This window comes from Pangasianodon hypophthalmus, chromosome 28 (genome assembly GCF_027358585.1).
Source record: "Pangasianodon hypophthalmus isolate fPanHyp1 chromosome 28, fPanHyp1.pri, whole genome shotgun sequence".
In the NCBI taxonomy this organism is placed as follows: domain Eukaryota; kingdom Metazoa; phylum Chordata; class Actinopteri; order Siluriformes; family Pangasiidae; genus Pangasianodon; species Pangasianodon hypophthalmus.
The window spans coordinates 3197631-3220900 of NC_069737.1; the positions used below are offsets into that span (position 1 = coordinate 3197631).

General features: G+C 38.3%; 1 protein-coding gene across 2 annotated transcripts; it reads right to left on the reverse strand.

Moving 5' to 3' along the window:
- Positions 1-36: 36 nt before the first annotated feature.
- Positions 37-20100, reverse strand: LOC113545718 (hepatocyte growth factor activator). Of its 2 annotated transcripts, none has more exons than XM_026945190.3 (14): positions 19542-20100; positions 17393-17456; positions 17035-17128; positions 13597-13670; positions 10562-10702; positions 8508-8639; positions 8257-8367; positions 7970-8144; positions 6469-6566; positions 5428-5662; positions 4760-4899; positions 3370-3510; positions 1918-2060; positions 37-586 (listed from the first exon to the last, which is right to left on the reverse strand). In XM_026945190.3, exons 1-14 carry the CDS (start codon positions 19632-19634, stop codon positions 401-403), a joined length of 1827 nt encoding a protein of 608 aa, XP_026800991.3. In that variant the 5' UTR covers positions 19635-20100; the 3' UTR covers positions 37-400. The 2 variants fall into 2 exon arrangements, with proteins under 2 accessions (XP_026800991.3, XP_053086666.1); XM_053230691.1 differs by having other exon boundaries at positions 40-586; positions 17393-17451; positions 19542-20096.
- Positions 20101-23270: the final 3170 nt, after the last annotated feature.

Consider the following 23270-nt stretch of genomic DNA (forward strand, 5'->3'; position numbering starts at 1 on the left):
GAGTGTTTTTATTTTTCCATCACTCCACATCCATGTTTAAACAGTTGTCTTGCCAGAAGCTGGAATTTAACCAATTAACAGGGTCAAAGTTCAAATGCTTTAATTAAAAAAGAAAAACAAAAGGGCTACACAAAGCATCACACAGCTGTCAGAAGCAGACAAACTTGACTGCACCTAAACCTTGATGTGCCGAGCCTGTATTCCCAAAAATAACACAACCAGTGGATGGCATTCAAGTCTATGTCAAAATGACATTGTTTATTCAAGTGACATGAGGATATAACAAGTCATGGTTTCAATATAATTTATTAGATTATAAAACATACTCTTCATTCACAGTTCTTTAAAAAAAAAAAAAAAAAAGGGCAATACACATGGCAATTGCATGCTAATACACACGCTAAAGTCCTTTTTTCCTGGAGGATTTTTTGTTTCGGATAATGTGATTGATCCATGTGACGTATTTGGTGACTTTGGTGTAGACACCTGGTTTCCCTGTTCGTCCGCAGCCATCACCCCAACTAATGATACCATAGAGGAAACTCGCTTCGTTACGCACGCATGACAGTGGCCCGCCGGAGTCTCCCTATACACACAGAAACATTTCTTTTACATTACTGGGGTGAAATTTTTATTTGTTATACCTAACATTATTCTACACTGGTACAGATAATGATATTACAAAATAAATACTTAATGAAATTAAAAAGACAAAGAAAGTTATAGTAACATGACCTTTAGTCTGTTCGGTTTCACAGATGTTCTTTTATTATTACTTGTAACAAAACTAGTCAAACTATATATGTTTATATACATTGTATATAAGATATTAATAGTGAAACAAACAAAATGATATCAAAATGATATTAATAATAAAGAGAAAACAAAATGATGTCAGTATAACAAGCCATTATATCTGCCTCCATCTTCTTACTAATCTTCCGATTTTTTTTTTTTCTCCAGACATATCTGTTCTAATCTGTCCTACACTACCTTCTTCAATTTCTGGTCTGGAGATCGAGACTATGCCTCACTTCTACAATGTTTTGATAAAATACTGACAGTTGAGTAATCCTTTAAACAACTCTCTAGCATTTTTCTAGGTAACATTTTTCCAATCCTCAACTGTCCAGTTTCAGTGTGCCTGTGCATTCTGAGATCTTTTCTGTTCACCAGGGTTGTAAAGAGTACTTATTTGAATTACTATAGACTTCCTGTCAGCTCAGACCAGTCTGGCCATTCTCCTCTGAACTCTCTCCTCAAGAAGGCATTTCCTTCTTGCATCCAAAACTGGATGTTTTTTAATTTTTTACACCATTCTGTATAAAGTCTAGAGACTGTTCTGCATGAGAATCACAGGAGATCAGCAGTTTCTGAAAGACTCAAAAACCAGCTCATCTGGCACCTATAACCATGCTACGGGCAAAATCACTGAGATCACACTCTTTCCCCATTCTGACGTCTGATGTGAACATTAACATAAGGTCTTGATCTATATCTGCATGATTTTATGCATTGCTCTGCTTACATGTAATTGGCAGATTGGATAATTGCATGAATGAGGGTACAGGTGTTCCTATTAAAGTGACCGTGATTGTATATTGACCACAGAGTTTTTGGAAGTGACTCAGATTGGGTCACTTTTAGCTAAGCGATTGTTATAATGTAGCTACCCATAATGCAACTGTTAATATCGTACCAGTGTTTATCAGTGTTACAACATTGCTGAAGTCCCAGGACCAGCCAGAGGATTCAGAGATTAGCCAAGAGTTTATGAGGTTAAGACCTGTAATAAGTGCATGCTCTCGTTTTTGTGGTTAAAGCTTATTATTGAATGCGTATGTTTAAAGTTCCCCTTTAAACACTTTTACTCAGGCTCCAGTATGCTACTGCATTGGAAGATTATGGTTCGCTTACCTGGCAAGCATCCACGCAGTTGTTACTACCTGCACACAGCATCCCCTCTCTCACCTCCGAGCCATACACCTCAGGAGAGGAACATTTCTCATATGGAATGAGCTTCACAATTCCCTCTCTCAGGGAGGAGTATGAGTCTCCCTCTAAGACACACACACACACACACACACACACACACACACAGACACACACACTAGTTTAATAGTCCAGCAGCCTATTTGTTAGTGCAAGTGTTAATGTTTTATATATGAGAACAATATGTGTGTGTGTGTGGGTGTGTGTTTACAAGTTAATTTAGCTCAATGTGCTGAGAATGCACTTTCTGCAGACAAACTGTCTTAGGGGAATAGAGTAGTGTTATTCACTGTAATCTCTATCCACATCTGTAGTGTATGACAGAATAGCACAAGAATGTTTTCCTGAACTGAGGAAAGAACACAAAATGTTTTCATTGGAAACTCAGTTATACCAGAAATCTAGGGGCATTTACAAAATTCTGGCAATAAATGATTAAAATATGTGACTATACTGTACAATGCAATTTTAAACAAATGTCAATCATTACACTTTTACAATAAAATACTTAGGATGAGACAGACATGAGAGAATGTCTTATTAATGCTGTTTTTATGTTTTTTTAATCCATCTTTACATATTTTAGGAATACAGTAAAAGGAATTCTGATCATTACACAAAACAGGTTTTGTTTTATCCAAGTATGATTAGACCTTTTAGTAACACATAACCACAACTTCTTTCCATCATCATACAGATTGGGAGCTTAATTAACAAATACCAGAGGTGCCAACATTGCTAACAAGAAAGCCTTAGCCGCAGAGAGAACAAGCTGAAAGGATAAACAGCACATTCTACCCTGTGCATTTACTGACCAAAGGCCAGAGCCTCACCATCTTGTTTTCTATCGGCTCACAAAATGGAGGAACATGAATTCACTGATCATAATTCACCTAAATAAAGGTGTGAAGTGAAAGTGACCATTTTCAGAGGCATATAGTATGAATGTCCTTTCCCCTTTAGTGAATTGCCTTTTCCACCGGGTCAGTTTTATTTGTTGTTTGGCCTGACCTCCTTTTTTCAGGAGATTCTTGTCTCACCATCGCAAGAGGTGATTTTAAATGATATGGCAAAACCACATGTTGGCACCTCTGCAAGTGCATTTAACTCAAAACGCTCTAGAAAGATGTACTGCATAATGTTTACTGATGGACTTCAATAAACAACTTCCATTATAAGTCAGTTTTTTTTAATGGGAGGACAAGAAAACCTTTCGAAATTCCTGTGTCTACACATTACACATTTTTGTTTTTTACCATAAGGCTGAATAAAGCTAGATTATTTCTTTAATAACATGACATTTTGCTGGGTTAAATGGCAGGAAGGCTGTGTGTAGTGTGTGTGTGTGTGTGTGTGTGTGTGGGTGTGTTCACATACTCTCCTGCATATGTCCCCAGCCTGTAATGGTGCAGCATGTGTAGTCTGGGAATGTCATGGACTCGTCCGGCAGACAGATTGGCCGAATGAACTTGGTTTTACGAGCGCAGTGCCCATTAACCTTCTTCAGCTTCACAAGGGCTGTAAACCAGAAACACACACACACACACACACACACACACACACACACATTTTGTAATTAAATCTACCACCTTCAGAAAAATACAGTTCATGTAATCTGGCTGTGGGCAAAGTGTAATTCAGCACAAAAATACTGTATAATCTAACATAAACTGCACTTGACATCATCAACAGAAAAATTTTAAATTAAAAAAAATTTGCAGCATTTAAAAATAACATCAGTATCTATGCTGGTGTTTAACATTAACTGTATGACCATTTTAAATTTCCTTGTCATGTGATAACATCATACTAAACTACGGTTTCAAGGCAAAAAGACATACATGTACACATGTACCAGAGAGTGCAACATGACAACAAACGGCAGCTAGACAATGTGTGCTGTGCAAGACATGACTTAAGTGCTCATGAATCAGGTGCAAACAGTCATGTGATGAGATACGGTGAGGTGAGGTGCAGTGGCTGATGGGAATCGTAGTCCTGTGCCAAAGTCGGCATATCCATGACATATTCCTGTTACACCACAGCAAATTGCCAACTATTACAAGTTTTCATTTATTAAAAAACCACATGTCATATTTTTTTATCCATTTATAGTTACATTTAATGCCAGGGAAAGTCCATGAAACAAGTTAGTGCCTGTTATCACTTATGTTATGGCAGCTATAAATAATCGTTTCTGTCCCCAGCTTCTCGTTTTCTCTCTGTTAGAGGTAATAAGACAAAAATGCACATTACAGAAAAACCACAAAGCACAACAGGGAACCCTAGATACCTGACCTGCTTGGAATTCAGTGAGAAGTCATCGTCCAGGGATCGATGACTCTTCACTATGCAGTATTTATATCCATTACTAGATCATACAGTCACTACATGTTCACTCTCACCGGTCCTGGTGAAATAGACCTTAAAGGAACAGCTTATGACCATAAGCTCTTCCTGTTACAAAGCACTGACACTGGACGCCTCTTCCATAAATAGAAATTAAACACCTCCTTACACAGAGCGCCACTATATCAATGATTATAACCTTTTCTTCGTAAAATAACAGCACGTAGATTATGTGGAGCATCCACCATACCAAGTCCCTGTAAATTAGTTGTGATTTGATTTAGTATCTGACGAAACTCTATCTGAGCTGATGTTATAGAAAATTAATCAACGTTTTCTGACCAATCTTTGTAAACATTGCACATGCAGTCATGTAACAAGGCTCCTAGTTTTGTGCTTGCTATTTAAGGCCACTTACCAATATCATGCACTGTTGGGCTGAACTGATTGTACTGGTCGTAGAACACATACTTTTCTATGCCAAACGTCTGTGTGTTGGAGCTCGAGTCATTAAAAACGTGCTGACCAAGGACTACACGCACCGTCGACAGCAACGGACTGAGAGTTGAAGAAAGAGAGAATGAGAGAGATGGAAAAGGTCAGGAATAAAAAAACTATCAACCTAAATCAAATATTCAGCATATGATTTATTGGAGAATAAATGTAAAGCACACATTCCTATATTTCTCCCTTGTATTTCCACAGCATCAGTGAAAACCACATTTATAAATTAATTCTACTGTGTTGAACAGCAGCTCAACAAACTGTTGGACACTAGGTGGCGCAATTTACTTGCTTTGTGAGCATGGTACCCTGAGTTTCTTACAGTTTCACACAGTAAACAATTTTAAAAGAGAAAAAAAGGTTTTTCATTCCCAAAAATCTTCAAAAATGGCAATTTTTGTTGCTATGGATTTAAGACTTAATAGACCCTGCAAAATATTTTGGATTTGGATGATGGGATTAGTATTTGTTTTATATTATTGGTGTCTGTTTGATGTCTGACCATATCAAATTCATCACTTCTTATAATCTGTATTATTTTAAATAAAGCATGCACACACACACACACACACACACACACACTTGCGGAGGAAGCAGTGAGCGGCTGAGACGACCCAGCAAGATGAGACCAGGCTGCCAGCGCAGAACTCATCACTGATATACAGCGCCGCCATCCAGGGGTGAGAGCCGGCCATCGCCGAAGTGCCTCCCAGGATTCGTCCGCGAGGAACTCGCTTTGGGTGTCTCCTGCCGCAGCTGGGCTTCGGACTGGGCACAGGAGCGGGAAGAGAGGTTGGAGTGGGAGCTTTACGAGAAGCTATGAAAGGAAAAGAGAGTCAGTTCTTATTTACAAGCCATGATTTAAGCATAAAAGGTTTTATTCTGCACACAAAATATTTACATATTCAAAGACAAAAAAAAAATCTATATTTGCATTTTTCCTGATTTAAATCCAAACTTTTTCAACAAATAGCCCTTTGTTCACTGGACATAGGGTGGGAGTACAAACCTGGATGGTACACTAGTCCATCGCAGGGCACCATTCACACACTCACACACTCATTCAAACACCTAGGGGCAATTTTGCACTGCCAATTCATATATATGTATGTTTTTGGAAGGTAGGAAGCAAGCGGAGAACCCGCAAGTAACCAGAGCTCAAACTGTGGGACCCTGGAGCTGTGAGGCAACAATGTCATGCACTGATTGTATATATAAGTATTCAATTTCCAAAGTGCCCTGATCGGGGTGTTATCTCCTATGTAGTGAGCATATACAATATATAGAAGGCCATTTGAGATTTGAGTCTGATGGTGTGTGGGGCTTACATGGAAACAATATTTCTGCCTAAAGCAGAATTATCTGAAATACTTACTTTGAACATCTTAAGATTTTATGCTCAGCTTGCTAGAACACATTATTTCAGATGAAGTGCATTTCTGCAGAATTCTGCCTTTGATAGAATGGTAGTCAACCGTTTCAAACATGAGCCTCACTTTTCATTCATCACTACTGGTGAAAAACTGATTGTTTTCTCTGTGTGTGTAATTTAAAGGGAACATATGAGGGATGAAATATCTGCAATACCCAATAGCGATAGAAAATCAGTGCAGTTTGACTCACATGACAGTCTAAGGCAAGATGGCACATCACAGTATTCCCAGGAAATCACTCCATTATTCATTGTGTAACACCAGGGCTTCTTGTCATTATCAGGGTTCCTGTGAGGCCAAGACACAATCATCCACACCCACATAGCAACCACACGCCCAATCAGAATACATTCAGTTACAAAGGAATACAGCCGCATTTATGCCAATACACCATAACCGGTAACGTGATCATCTAATCAGAATGCAGATACAGAAAATCCGTCATCTAATCAGAATCTTAAAACAGTAACGGTATCATGCGGTTAGAATGCTGACACAGCGATTTTATCATCCAATCAGAATGCAGATAAATTCATTCTTTCGACTACAAGATGGTTCTCAAACATTTCTTCATTACTATCTAAGTACTTGCACTTTTGGCTATGGGTCGTATTCACAGTGGAGTTGTACATGCGTAGTGAGGATTTAATATGAAACTACAGACTCAAGCACTATTCAGCAGTTACACGAGAGACAGGCACGCACTGTGGAGTCTGCCACAAATAGAGGTGTTTATCAGTTACACATGATTCTGACCCTGAATTGACCCAGACTGATGTAACTACGTTATATCATGCCGAAATGTTTGTTTTGGGCGATAAATTCAGTAAATTAATTCTTTCAACTTACAACTATGGACAAAATTAGAAGGTCAATTTTAAATATGACCAATATGACACAATAAATAAATTAATTAGTTAGTTAATTAGGCAACAGAATGCAGATTCATTTAAACAATATAAAAAAATAATAGGATGTGCTGGATCAAGTGCTATTTTATATGTTACTGAATAGTGAGGGTGGAAGCCATATTGTTAAACCAAATTTGCAATGACTAATGTGATCATTGCAACTAGGACTAATTCTCTAGCAATATTGAGGCAATATATTAGACTCCTACCAGATGTTCATTTCAGTGCTTAACATCTCATTCATATATCATTCATCATCATTTTTATTTTTCATTTGTCTTCTGATTTTTTTGACAGCATTTGACAGCACAGAAAAGAAAAAAAAGACATTATCTGCCTCTTTAATTTGCAATTTCTCTCCCCGAGCTGTTTTCAAGCTTAAGGAGAAGTGCTTATGGTTAAATACAGTCTAGACGCTATTGAAAACGCCTGTCTTGGATGTTTCTACTCAAGAAAAATCTGAAAAGGTGTGAACAACACAGACAACTTGCACAATCTGAATGGAGAAAATTTTAAGTACATAAGTAAATCTTAAGAACTTAAGTACCTGTGTAACCCAGTTTGGAATACGAACAACTGCAAACATAGTGACGTAACTTTTGGAAACATAGGGCTGTTTGGCATTTCTATTAATGACGAGTTGAACACTGTCGTTGTTCGTTGATGTTGTCTACTATCACTCAATTAAATCTCATATTATACAGAATCCTATTTGGAACTGTGTTAAGTTATGGTTGTCCCTGTAGCAGATGCATATGCATACGATGCACTTGTTCTAACCTGCAGAACGCATGGTCCCCGAGTCCCCGTTGCGAGGCGTCGTGTACGGTGTCCAGCGAGAGCTCATTGTACATGAGGTCTGAGCTCCAGGGCAGGCAGGGGGCGCCAGAGAGTGTAACGTTCGCGGTGCCGCGATACTGGACACCTGAATCCTTATAGCATTCTTCCTCTGGCGCTAAACCACAACCATGCACAGATGCACAAACACATATATCTTATGATAACGTGATAAGTGATTGTGTATGAGTGTGTGTGTGTGTGTGGGTGGACAGTGTTTGTGTACTTACAGATGCTACAGTATGGTCCTCTGTAGCCTGGTCTGCAGGCACACACCGCCTCTCTTGTTGTTTCAATTATTCTGCAGGTTCCTTCATTCTCACAGGGATTAGTTAGACATACTAACCCCCCCCACACACACACACCCACATACACACACAGAGAGAGAGAGTGAGAGAGACAGACAGAGAGAAAGAAACAATAGACTAAGAATGGCAACAGAAATGTGAGCTGGTGTGTGTATTTATAACAAAGGTACTACCTCTGTAACGTGTGCGCACACAAGACACTCCATCTCTGCTGCACACGCACTGCTCAACGTTACGGAGGTGGATTCGTCCCCACACCTCCCCGATGTCGTAATGCCTCAGGTGCAGTGGCTCATAGCACTTTTCTATCAATCAGACAAAAGAAGAGAAATTCAGTCCATCAGTCCCTGACCAATATGAAAAACTCACCAATACTGCCACCAAATGTAAGCATGATACTAAAAACGGTACTGAATTAGAATGTGATATGAGTTTATATGGTCGGAGATTGAACGGACACCAAAAGATTTTGCAGGACCTTACTAAAATACCTGTCAATTGATATTAGGAACCTATAGGAATAATTTGAAAAAAAAGTTTATATCACAGCACTGTTGAATGCTCCATTCTGATTGGCCAGAAGGTGTTGATATACTTTCTATAACAACAAGGTTAGAGCTGTTATAGAAAAGTTGATATGGTGCAGGTTTCTGTGAGGAGACGTTTATTTATTTTTGAAAGGAGTCTCCAGTGTCAGCGCTTTGCAACAGTCAGAAGTAAGTCTGTAACTTTAAGTTTTTAATATCTTCAGGACAGAGGACTTTGTGCTTTATGGTTTCTTGGTAACATGACATACTGCATTTTTGATCATATTAACTTCAGAAGAGAGAGACAATAGAGGGTGGTGAGGTGTCTTTGAAGTGGTAACAGGAACTAATTTATTTAACATAACGATGAACTAATAAAAAAAAGCACGTCATGTTCTTTAATTAGGAATAAATTGTAATCATTAGCAAATTGCTGTGGTATAAAATGAATTAAACACACCAGGACGTGGAGTTATAGGAAAATAGTCAACTTCAGGACGGTGACTCAAACTGAGCTTTGCATCGGGCCACGTCACACCATTCCACTGTTGATTATTTTCCTATAACCACAAGCCTGTAGTGTTTTATTCTTTACTTACCAAATGGTTTAAATATATTTTCCATTCCTTTTTAATTTGTCCTTGTCCTATTGTAGGTCTGTGTCATGTAATTCAACCAGTGAGGCACAGTGAAGCAGTGAACCAGTGTCTATTTCCCTTCAAATGATTCAGCTAAAGCATTTTCATATTTTTTTACATCATACTGAACATTTTCTTTCTTTCTTTCTTTCCCAAACTGGATTATTCAATTTGTCACACAATGACAAAACAATCTACAGAATGCTTTAGTTCTGACTTTTCTTATGTTTGTTTCATGTCTGAAAAATGAAGCTGAAATGCAGACAAATGGGTACAAAATGTCCATGAATTGCATTTTATAGGATTTAAATATCTATTGTGATCTAATGAGAAGCAGACCCAGGTTCATGAGTGGGTCAGCTGGAGCAGTTGAAATGACTACGCTGGGTTTAGATGCATGTGTATGAGTGCATTCTTAGTATAAGCAAATCTGACTGAAGTCTGAAAACACAAATCACGTGGCACTCATCGTTTGCATTGAGGACACTCTGTGTACGGACTGGATTTGAGAATTCAATCAGTATGGACAGTCAAATAAAGTGTGTGAGCAAAACACACTCAAACTGGAATGAATCTGGGATTAAAAACACGGCTATTGGCTATTGTTGTAAAAATGCACATATGCAACCATGCAAAATTCCTCGTAACTGAACACAGATGATGAGCTGGACACAATCTGTAATTTAGAACTGACAGTCCTCGTATGTGAACAGACAAATGGCAGAGATAAAAGAGCTGGGAGAATGGGAAAGGGTGTAAAATGTGAAACCTGATCATTAGCCTAATGATAGAGAGGAGTATAGAGGAGTATAACAGGGTGTGAACCAACCCTTTATAACACATGCACATAGCCTTTTTTTTCCCCAGACTATGACATAAACCTAATCTGGAACTGAAAAGGGATTTAGAAGTATCTACCCCAGGGCTAGTTCCAATCTGTGCACACACACAATAACTGGTATGTGGGCATGTGTCGATCCCTTAAGTTTCACTGGAATGCAAATATTTGATGTGAATGGTGGAGTTTTAGTGTGTTTTGGTTTTTAAGCGTGATTCACTCACTCAGCTCACACTTGGCTCCTGTGAAAGCATCTGGACACACACACTCAAACGAACGCCGGTAAGGAACCGCAGTACACACCCCGCCGTTCTTACACGGGTTCGGATTGCACAGGCTTTGCTTGCGGAAACTGTGGAAAGCAGCTGAGGGGAGAAAGAGAAAGCTGTCAGGATATGACTTCTGTAAATGCGTTTGCATCAAACAGATGGTCTACATGGGGACGTTCCATGAGTCACTGTTTTTTTAAACCGCAGGCAAATCTAAACGCCGTTTACAAAACTGCCATGTTGCTAACGGATATTGGTCATATAAACACATGATGCAATTCGGGAACAAGATCCTTAGATCAGGGGTGTTATGATTATTTTAGGTAACGGGTCATAGTAAACTGAGTCCAGTGTTTAGTGGGAATGTTCTGCATAAAATCACAGAATACAATTAGTGCGGGAAAATAAGAATTCAGACACTTTTGTCTTTTTTATTTAAAATAATGCCAGTGCATATATCCACTTCAAATTTACACATATAATATCTTTTGACTTATAAATACTAACAAGCAAGCATGTATTCAAAAGCACAAACAAAGTTATGTTTAAAAAACAAATATGATCGAAGAAAAGTGTTCAGACACCATAAATTACCAATATTAGTACTTTACTGTAAAGCCGTTGTTGGCAGTTACAGCTTTGCGATGTCTACGGTAAGAAGTAATTAGGTTTTTGCAACATTGTGGTTCAATTTTGGCCCATTCCTCTTGACAAATCTTCCTCAATGCCTCAATGTCCTTCTGATGGACATGCAGTTTGAAAATCCTCTATAAATAAAGTTTCTTGTTGAAACATCCACTTTCTCTCCAAATTCAGGTACTTGGCCAATGACATTAAATTCTCTTCTAATATATCCCAGCACATCGATCTTTTCATGTTTCCTTCCATGACATGTAATAACCCAGTACCCGTATCATAATGCTCCCACCTCCATACTTTACTGTGGTTATGGTGGTCTTGGGTTCATACACACAACCCTTTTTTCTCCAAACATGATGAGCTGAATTTTTGCCAAGGAGTTCTAGTTTTTGTTCTGAATTGTCTAAATGCTTGTGTGCAAATTTTAGACACACATCTCTGTCCTGCTTTTTTTTTTGCTTGGTGTGTGAGAACAGAGATGATTGTGGTGCAGTTCATTGCTTATTGTTGTCTGTGTCACTGTTGTTCCTGCTGCTTTCAGGTCATCCTGCAACTCTTTTCAAATGACTGCTGTCTTCTCTTTTATCTTCCTTTCTATTAATCTGAGGCTGCGTTATGAATCGGTGTCTGTCCGGGGACAATAAGTTGTGGCTCCATGAACTTTCCACCTTCATATTATGGAAAAAATTGTTCTAACAAGGATGTCTAAGGTTATGGCTCTGGCTCTGGCTCTGTAGCGTTTTCCATTCAAGTGCTGTTTATTAATGTCGTCTCTGAGAACTTTATATATAATTTATTAGAATTCCACCTGGTGTAATTTGCCCAAGAACGAATATTTGCAGCATTTATACAGTATCTAGAACTTGATTTATTTTGATGTAACCTTTACATATACAGTACTGTGCAAGGATGTTAGGCACCCTATTTTTTTAGTACAAATTTTGTTATAGATGTTTATTTTATGACAGATAAAAAACATAAAGGCTGCTGGGTTTTGCATGCAGAAAAGGCATAAATGCTACAGAATAAGTCTCCAGAAGAATAAGATTCTCCAAGATGCTCAGTACAACCTAATAGCCTTTTTTCTGATAAAACTGGACCTGAAACTACAGATGTTTTTTTTTAAGCAATGGGCTGTCACACTAAATTTTGATATGTCTGAATACTTCTCCCTATCAATTTAGTTTTTTTTAAACATATCTTTTGTTATGTTTATTGCTTATGAATACATACTTTTTTTTTGTTAATATTTGATTTGGCACAGGTTTTACGCCGGTTGCCCTTCCTGATGTAGCCCTCTCATTTTGACCGGCTTTGGACCAGCACTGAGAGTGCACTAGCTCATGCAACCCCAGTGGACAGATCATGAGAGTCTCATGCTTTACCGACTGAATGAGTGGGGCACCATAAGTAAAAAGACATTATGTATGTAAATCTGAAGTGGATATATGCACTGTAAGTATATTAAATAACAAAATACTTAATACTTACTGAATACTTATTTTTCCTCATTGTATATTTCACATTAATGACTAACCCATAAAAAAATTCATAAAAAAAAACAGTAATCCAGCAGAAATCAGACCATATTCCAATGACTAACCCAAATCCAACTGGATGGTGACAACAATTTTCAAATCTAACTGTTGTGTTGGTGTTGATTAATTTTTTTATAATAGCAGCTCAGACAGTAGGGAAATGGTGAAATAAAAGTATAACATTAAAAAAAGTCAATGTAACTATGGTTATGCACCTGAAATAAAAATAAGACTACTTCTAGTGCATGTTGTGTGTCAGTTAATTTTGGTTAATAATTTTATTTATGGCTATAACACAAGAAATATATATAACAGGATGATGCATGTATCATGTAGTGTAGCTTTGTCATTTTAACAATATGCTATCTGTCCAAAAAATGTTAAGATTTTGTAGTTTAATGCGGGACACCTCTACTATTCTTGTGGCAAAGGTTCTGGTACTTTATGCAGCGGAAACATTTATCTATCCATCCATCCATCTATAATATTTAGGACAATGATGAATAATTCTCATCCAGTACATGAAAGTGCACCTTTCATGTGCTTCTGTAGTAAAGCACACACACACACAAACACACACACAAACACACACACACAGGAAAATGTGCTTCCAGCTGCATGAGTTAGCGTGTTCATTCATCTAAACATGCTGTATCGAGTGTTTAGATTTTTTTTTACATCACCTCTACACTTATTGCTCAAGTGCACGGCGGCACAAACAGATTCCACCCACAATGTGCATGTTTGTGCACTGAGTAATGCAAACCTTACACAGCTTTGTGTGTGTAAGAGAGGAAGAAGGATTTTCCTTACTGTTGAAGAGGCGTGTGCGTGAACTACAATATCCCCACTTCATGTCCCGGTCGAAGTTGTTGGTGAGGGAGCACCTGGAATGGAGGAAAAGTCCAGATGGGTGCATGTGACAATGGCAGAAGGCTACTTCAGTCAGACAAATGGAACAGCTGTAAATCTGAAAACAAAATGGAGCACTTTCCACCAATCTAAACAGAAAGCAGACATGATAAAAATAAACAGATTTTAAAAAACATGGTATTTAACAAAGAAGAAACAAGGACGCATTTAATTAACATTTATGCAAGGAGTTTCCAGTGTCAGCGCTTTGTAGGACAGTGAGTTTTTTGAGACTTTTGAGGATGGAGGGCTTTACAATTTCAAAGTAACATGATAATAACCTGTTTTTTTTCTTACTAACTTTAACACAGAGAACAAAATAAAGGCTGGTGATGCGGCAGCAGTTTATGAAGTGATAATTAACTTGTCTCATGGACATTCGACAACATTAGATGGCTAAAAATATGATGAGTCGCTCATTAATAAATTAATAATCGTAATAATTACCAAACTGCTGTGATATAAGAGAAATAAAACACTATACATGCTGTTATTTGAAAATAATCAACTAGGGGTGGTAACAGTAACTCTCCTTTGCATTGTGTGTTATCACACCACCCCATCATTGATTATTTTCCCATAACAGCAAAGTCCCAAAGTGTTTTATTCCTTTATTATATACAGTGGGGTCCAAAAAACTGAGACTACTAGTGAAAATGCTTCAATTTTGCATTCTTTTCTAATTTAATACAACAGTTTTCATTACAAATTATATTATTGACAACAACTTGAGTGTAAAGTAGAATCTTTGAAATATTTACACGAATTTCAGAGTTTTTTGGTATTTGCTTTGTCCCCTTTTTGCTTTAATGACAGTGTGCGCTCGAGCTGGCACTGACTCCACAAGTTTGTGCAAAAACTCCTGATCCATTTTAGATCAAACCCATCAGAGTGTCGTCTGAACTCATGCTTCAGTAAAAGATATTAGACATGAGGAAAATCTGACCTTTTGTACAAAGCAGTTGAAATGATCAATATTACAGATTTGCTTACATTTAAATAGGGACCTAGAAATTGAACAATTACTTTCTTGGTTTAAAATAGGTAAAAATTCTAAAACTTTCTGTTTATTACCAATTTAAAATAAAAAAATCCCAGATTTTCAGTGTAGTCTCAGACTTCTGAACCCCACTATACCCACCTGTCCCAACTATAAATTATTCCATAAAGAACCAACATTACACATTCAGTTCACAGGCTGCATTAGATGGTATAAATACTATAAATACTTGTGTGTTGTTTTACTGTTTATGGTGGGCAAGTTAACTAGAAGCAGACTTGGACAGAATAGTAAGAACAACAGATCTACCAAAGTACAAAATTTTGCTGTAGTTACTTAAAAAAGCTGGTGAAAGCAGACATAGCTAAAGTACTAGTCATGGCTATTGGTAACTGCACTAAAACAAAGGTATTTTCGTGTCTCCAAACATGGTTATGCCTAAGTATGATTGTGGCTTCAGGCTTGCTGGTTAACAGCACAAACCTACCAGATCATGGTAATTCAACTAGCAAGACCAAAGTTATCAGCAATATTCCGCTAATCAGTCAGCATGGCTATCTCACATACCTTACTCTTTCATAAATAAACCTTTATATAAATTCCTGTGAACTGCTTGCCATGTCTACGTTTCGCTTGCCATTATCAATAACAAGTTAACCAATTTGTGTTCTCTGGCTGCCTTTTGTTTAGCCAGCTAACACAACCTGATAAGTTCCGAGTCTCTACAAATGAATGTGAATCAGCAGATGTTATGGTGATTAAACTTCGGGTAACTTATTAGGAAACTGCAGACTTTTAAACTAAACCACAAGCCAAATGACAACCAATGACAGACTACAACTAAAAAAAAAAAACAGAAAGAAAGAAAAAAAACCCACTAACAAATAGCATCAGTGGCATGTAGTACACATTATGGCTCATGTCAGTGTTTATACAATTCAGTTTTAGTTTAAGCTTGACTCTAGGTATAGTCATAGATATCTAAACAGATACAGGGTTGGGAGATATGAGTTGTATTATACTGTATATTATAGGTGGCTAGCCTGGGAAAACACTAAATAGTGTAATGCTGTGGGATTCAAGGAATGCAGACATAACTGGTTTAAAGCAGAAAGATCTAGTGGTTACAGAATACCATTCTGTTTTAATCCCTAGATGGCTTCCAAATAAGTGATGTTTCATACTGAAGACTATTAGCAAAGGCTTTCTACTCACCACAACAACCATTTACACACACACACATACATACAAACACTACTGCCCAGAGTGTTGAGTGTTTAGTCACCCAAACCGGGAGCGGGCAGCACAGAGAGACAGTAGCCAGAGCTCAGGATTGAACCCTGGACCCTGCAGATGTGTGGAACCAACACTACATTCTGCACCACCATGCCTTATTCCTATACATATTTCCAAATATGGTTGATATACTGTAAGTATGCTTTAAAAATAATATAAGGCTTTTGCTGTCTTCATGTGGATTTGAGAATATCGTGGACTCGAGTGTGACAGCACCACATATTCTTGTAAGAAAAATTACACAGAATGGTATGAAGAAGCAAAGCTGGGGCTGATTTTTTTACAGCCTAGACTGTAAATTATTTCCAGCCATTCAGTGAGAGTCATGTCAGAATTGTACACAGGGTGAAACTCTCCCTAATTTTTATCTGGATTTGTGCTGAATAATATCAGAAAACTTCATTAGACATGGTATCAGAATGTGCTACGAAGCTGGGATGCACTCTTGCTGCTAGGTCTTTTCGTTATAATGTTGGGAAGAATTTCTTTTTAAGGATGGACTACGTTCATTTAAGAACAATGAACATGAATGAATGTGAATATGCCATGTGCATATGGGATGCATCAGAAATGCGTGAGCACCACTGTGAACTTGTTTCCCATGCATAGACTGAGAAAAACAAGAAAGATGTGTCTCCCTTATCCAAAGCCTGAACTATCTGGGCTAGTTTCAGGGCTTTTGTGCATTTTTTAGATGTAGTTTGAGTGGAAATTTGTGTGTGTGTGTGTATGTGTGTGTGTGCTTCTGCATAAGTGAGGTTTCCTGATTGCTTATATACAAGACTAATTTTGTGGATTTATTTTGTGTGTGTGTCCACAAGGATAGGAATATCTGACCGTTTTGGCCTTGTGGGGACATCTGGCTTTTTATTTTAAAACAAACAAACAAACAAACAAAAAACCCTAAACTAAAAGAGGTTCCCAAAAGCTTTCCTGTTGGTTATTGAGATTAAGGTTCTAGTTAGATTTAGGTGTAGGCATTGCATTAATTATTTGCATTACCAAACATGTGTGTGTGTCATGTATGATGTAGAATAACTCACCACTGATTGCCAGAGCTCAGTGTAATGCACTCATGATAAAGAGTCCCACCCAGTCTGAATGGAAACTTACACTCCCTTCCTTCTATGGTGAGGACTGAAAAACACACACACACACACACACACACAGAGAACACCTTCTGAAATTACAAGACAAGATGCAACATATCCTAAAGCATCAAATATTTTTTAATCATTAACACCCATTAATGACAAATAGTTAACGCTGCACTGCTCTCCGTTGCACTACATCACAGTGTAAGCTGAAAACCCTGCACTGTTCACACAAGATCTAAAATCTTTAACTTCATCAATCTTTAACTTAATTCAGTCACATTCTTTTTTCAAGCAGCCACCATACCTTTTTGACCTGCAGTAACTGACTGTGTGGAGGTAAAGATCTCAATACCCGGAGGCTGCCTGCGCTTCAATGTGGATAGAGAAACAGGAAAAAAAAGAACAGAAACTTGAATCAAAATGATGTCATTACATAAAATTTCATTCTCTGAAAGCATTTGTGGTGTGGTGACTAGTAAATGTGCAGGGCACAAATATCTTTCTGAAACAATCCTTTCAAACGATTCTTCTGGATCTAAAAGAGAAGTTAGTCCAACCTGCAAATAATCTAATCAGTAATCCCTATCATCAAAGATTCAATCAAAAAGATTCATTTGGCATGGTTCATTCTGATTCGCACTTAAACAGAGGATAATCACGATTTAATAAAAAATAGCAATGGAAGTAAATGTTTTATAGAACATTCCTGAATGGCAAGACAAAAAACTAAACAAACTGGTTGTTTGAATTATTTTAGCGTACTGAACTAAATGACTTGAATCATTTTGCGCATCACTAAAGGTGACTGTCATCGTCCACCCTGTCGAATTAGTCACAGATGTCACAGACACTGTTTATGAGTTAAAATATCCCACATCAGTAATGTTACTTATCTTAAAATATTTGCATTAATTATTTGCGAGATTAAAATAAAATGAACATTAAACATGGAAAGCCATTCATTCCTAAAAAGGGAAAAGGAAAACTTTTATTGCTATTAAAAGTATTAAAACTGCTATTAAATAACCTAGCTACCACTGTAGTGTGAAACTCTCACTGAAGAACGTTAGCTAAACATAAATGAGTAGCTTGCTAATACCGACATAAAATAAGTTGTTAAATTGTACTACCTAAATAATACAGAATAAGTATAAATAGTTCAATATTGTTATACCACGCACTGCTGAATTCTCATATCTGAAGGTGTGCATTATTTTCGTACAACAGCGTGGCTCAGAAAGTAGTTCCAGCTGAAATATGGGTTAATATTAATGCGCTTACTATAATATGTTATTGTTTCTATAGCAACAGCTCATTCACAGGGACTTGTATGGTGGACGGTCGACATAAAAATGCGTGTAATCGTTAATATGTTAAGACATATAACCTAAGACTAATAATAAATAGATTTTTTTTAAAAAATTATTAAACAAAGTAAAATATTTAATCTTTCGTCTGGTGACTTTTTTTAGGAGACATTTATCTAACATTTATGGAAGGAGTCTCGGTTATAAGTGCTTTGAAGCAGTTAAGGTTTCCCAGCTCAGGAAAGTCTTCAGGACAGAGGAGTTTACGTTTTCTGGTTTCTCCGTAAAAGTGACAGTTTGCGTTTTTTGAGCGAAAGAGAGACAGAGAGACACAGAGAGAGATTGAGAGACAGAGAGAGAGAGAGAGAGACAGAGAGAGAGAGAGAGGCTGGTGAGAGAATGACGGTTTATCGCAACTATAACGTGATAAAAAGAACTAACTTGTCTCTCGGACATTCCACGACATTAAATCAACATTAATAAATGAAACATTGTGATCGTTGGCCAGTCACTGTTGAAAAGCAGAATAACACACTCCAGGCTGCACGGTTATCCGAAAATAATGCACTCTGCTGCACGTTGTGCTATATCACACCCCTCTGCGTGCATCATATCCGTATAACCGCATGGTCTGTCATGTGTTATTCCTTACTTAATTACCTGCTATCATTAAGTATTAAATATAAGAGGGCATTAAATAAGTTGTTGTTACACTAAGCCTAGCACTTCAGCAGCTAAACAGTGGCGTGGTTAGGTTTAAGTTCGTTTCCCAGTATGTCAATGTATGTCACTTTGGATAAAAGCATCTGCTAAATGAGTAAAATGTAAATGTAGCTCAATAACATGTATATATAACCCAGATAATTAGTCTAGATACTATATCACCAACCTGGTCACCATACCACCATTTGTTTCCTGACACAAAAACACCTATTAGTGCAGACATAACAAGTATTTCTTTTGACTAATAAAGTAATGTAACAGGTTCATATTTGTATTTATCCTGTGTTTACACTACCCTATCCTTTTGTACAATTATCTGTCATGCCAGTAAAGCATATGGAAAACTGAAAACTGAGAGAGAGAGAGAGAGAGAGAGAGAGCATTTCTGAACATTTTCCCCTCAGGTCATTTCCCACCACTTACCATTCGCACACCGCGCGCGCTCGGCTGCAGCGTCAAACACGTCAGACACGCGACGAAAAGCCGCGCGAGCGCCGGCCACTCGAGGACGACCATGTCTGCGCGAGCTGCGTCTCCTCTCTGAAAGCCAGTAAACACTGACAATGGCAGAAAGAGAGAAAGAGAAAGAGAGAGAGAGAGAGAGAGAGAGAGAGAGAGACGGAGAGTGTCCTCCGCTCAGAGAGAGAGTAGTGTCACAATCCGCGGATTGAGCTGTGTTAAAGGCTTGCGTCATTTTGGCAGAATAGTCTCGGAAAACTCCTGTCAAGGCTCGCGCCCATCGCGGGGGCTGTGAGCATATCTCACCGTGCTACAGTCTCTGCGGACTGGTTGCTACTACAGCAGCGTCACCTAATATTATGTCAAAGTACACACCTGAGCTGTAACCGCACACTACCTGCTGCGGCGTGCTGTTCTGACATGCACGCGCTCAGCGGTTTCACTTCAGGTGTTGTAATACTCGACACAGGCCACTATACACAGGTCAGGTAATCTGTGGGTTGCAACTCGAGTTTTCTAAGTTGCCAGATCCATGTTTTTCCCGCAGAACTGGGGCGCGTTTGGACTTCTGAACTGTGACCACTGGCTGATTTGTTAGGTTGGAATTTGGGCGTTTTGAATAAAAAAACTTCCAGAGAAACAGGGGATTTCACACAAAAGTTCTTTATCAGCTGTGCAAGCAAAGTGCTGCTACGCTCCTGCAACCGCAGAACATTGCTTGTACAGCTGATGAGGAAACTTCCTGTTATTTTGGAAACTTTAGGATCCGAACTAGCCAGAGCCAGCCTTTAAACTTTCACGGAGGTGTTTATAAAATAAAGATCATGTTCATTAACTGTGTGATTAGGATCTTGATGGTTTAAATTAGGCTACTAATTTGTTTATATTATGGGAAATACACCATCTATCCATCCATCCATCCATCCATTCTCTATACTGCTTATCCTACACAGGGTCACCTGGAGCCTATCCGAGGGGACTCAGGGCACACCATCCATCATCCACCAATCCATCGCAGGGCACAATCACACTCATTCATTCAATCTGGAAATGGAAATCAGCCTACAGCATATGTCTTTGGACTGGGGTTGGGGGCAAGGTACCTTGAAGCGTGGGGACTCAGGGCAGAGGCCAGGTTCGAACCCCCAACCCTGGAGGTGGGAGGCAACAGGGCTAACCACTAAGCCACCATGGCCCCTGGGAAATACAGCAACAAAAAGGTCTACGGCTCCAATAAAGCGCCAAAATATTATTGTACACATTTGAACAATGAGACTAATAATTAGAATAGCTGTATTATCCATGCTGAAAAAACAAACAAACAAAAACAAACAATAGAAACCCTCGTAGAATTTGCAATGGATTTAATGGTTATAATGGGAATTGTATTGGTTTTAATGGAACCTGTAATGGTCCCTGTGGGTCTCTACTGGTAATCCATTGCCTTCTATTGGTGCCATGTTATGTCTAGTGGATACCATTAAGGACCAGTAATGGTAATGGTTTTAATGGTTAGCTGATGGTTTGTAATGGTATTTGTAGTGGAAACCTTTAGAATTTCTGTGATGGTTTCTACTGGTTTTTTGTCAGCAGGGATGTTCATAAAAACGTGTGTTGTGGAGTTCCAGTTAAAGGGGTCCATGGCTTGATAAAGTGTGAGAATAGTTTGCCATAAGGAACGAGTCAAGAAGACATTCACTTTGCATTATGATTTAAAATAATATTTCTTTATAAAATAACATTTACCTTATTTTTAAAGAAAAGAAACCATTCATTGTATGGAAGTGGTAATATTTGAAGATGAGAAAGTGTGCTTGGCTGATGCACATGAAGCTACACTCCTCAGACTGTAGTGACTAACAATGCCCCTGCGTTAATCAGACAGACCTGGCAACCCTGTAACTGAGGGTTTTAACACAGGTTGTGTGTGGTGTTATGTGGTAATCTCCCGGCTTTGATTCTGGGCTCCTTTCCGCCTGCCAAGTGTACCATCACATGTATTCAACAGTTTCACACTTGTCAACTTTGAGAGCTCATAAATATTGTTTTTCACCGACTTTTCTAGACTATCACTATCTCCCGCCTTTTTTTTCTAAATGAAGCGCTATTAAAACTTAAGTGGGTGTGACCTGTTGTCAAGGCAACCAAAGAAACAGTCTCGTGTAAATCAACGGAGCGTCTCGCGCTGCATGCTGACACACTTCTGAGGTCAAATAAACCCAGGAAGTTCCCTGAAAGTATGGTAGTGAAGTGTAAAGTACATTTCCACAACATTTTCGACATTTAGAAAATATTTTAAACAAGGCAGTGGTGTGTATTTCTGTATTACTTTGTTTTATATAAACAATATCAGTATCACAGTCAGTCTTTGCAGTTGATTGCTGATAGTCATTCATCCCCTTTCAGCACCTGCTTTATCTGAGTCAGGGTTGTGCTGGATCTAGAGTCCATCCGTGCAACACTGACCAGGGGAGCATGCAAACTCATTCAAGCACTCACCCACACCTAGGGGCAATTTACACTATAGCCAGTCCAACTAGTGGCATGTTTTTGGAAGGTGGGAGGAAACCGGAGAACCTAAAGGAGACTCGTGTGGACATGGCGAGAACAGACAAAACTCCGCACAGACAAGAACGCGCTTAGGGTCGAACCGTGGACCCTCAAGCTGTAAGGCTGCAACACTGCTGCCTCATCATGCCACCTTGCAGATGTTCTCACAAGTATTTTTGCATTTGAACTTTTTCAAACTAAAATGTCTCAGTTTACCTACTTAATAAAACCAAATTTTTTTATTCTTTTAATGTTGTTCACTTTCTAATAGAACTGTGTACTGGTCGGCGCTGCACTGGGACTTACTGTGCCCATTGTTTATCCCAGTAGTCATTGTACTGTCTTGTGCTGTCTGCACTTGTTTGCACTTGTGCACTTTATGTATAAATTTATGTAGTCCCTTGTAGTTCTGTGTTGTTCTGTGTTTGTCTATGTAGCACTTTGGTCCTAGAGAAACGTTTCGTTTCACTATGTACTAACCTGCTGTATATGGTTGAAATGACAATAAACTCCACTTGATTTGACTTGACTTGACTTGAATTAGAATATTTAGCCCATTGCACTGTGAACACACTCTGAAGAGAAAGAGTTTCAGAGAACAGTTTATTTTTTAAGAAAGAAAATACCGGACAGTGTTATTTTAATGCCATTTTCAGTAGATCTAAAAATAACATAAATCCAACATTAATCGAAATTTTGGGGAATTCCTCTGTAATATACTTCTAAATAGGATTAGGAGCGAACAATGTATGAATACAGGTGATCTAAGAACTGAAATATTCTGACTATAGAAACACACACACGGGGGGTGGTGGTGGTTTGGGGTGTTAAAAAATGTGATTCCATGTGATTCCACTCTAGCTAGTGAGGCTTATAAGGTTTATAAAGAAAATTGACATGTATATCATAATGACACATACACTGACATACAGTACATTTCAGGAAACAGGCTTTTTAGGCATATATGATGAGACGTGATTGTGCCAAGTGGGTGGAGCTTATGCCTGCTTTTATGTTGCTAAGTTAAAGATAATGCAGTAGTTAAGAGTGGACAGAAATGGGGACATAAACATTTTCTGTTGAATTTCGATATTCTACTTACTACTGCTTCAGACTGGAGACAAAAAAGTCTGGTGACAATGA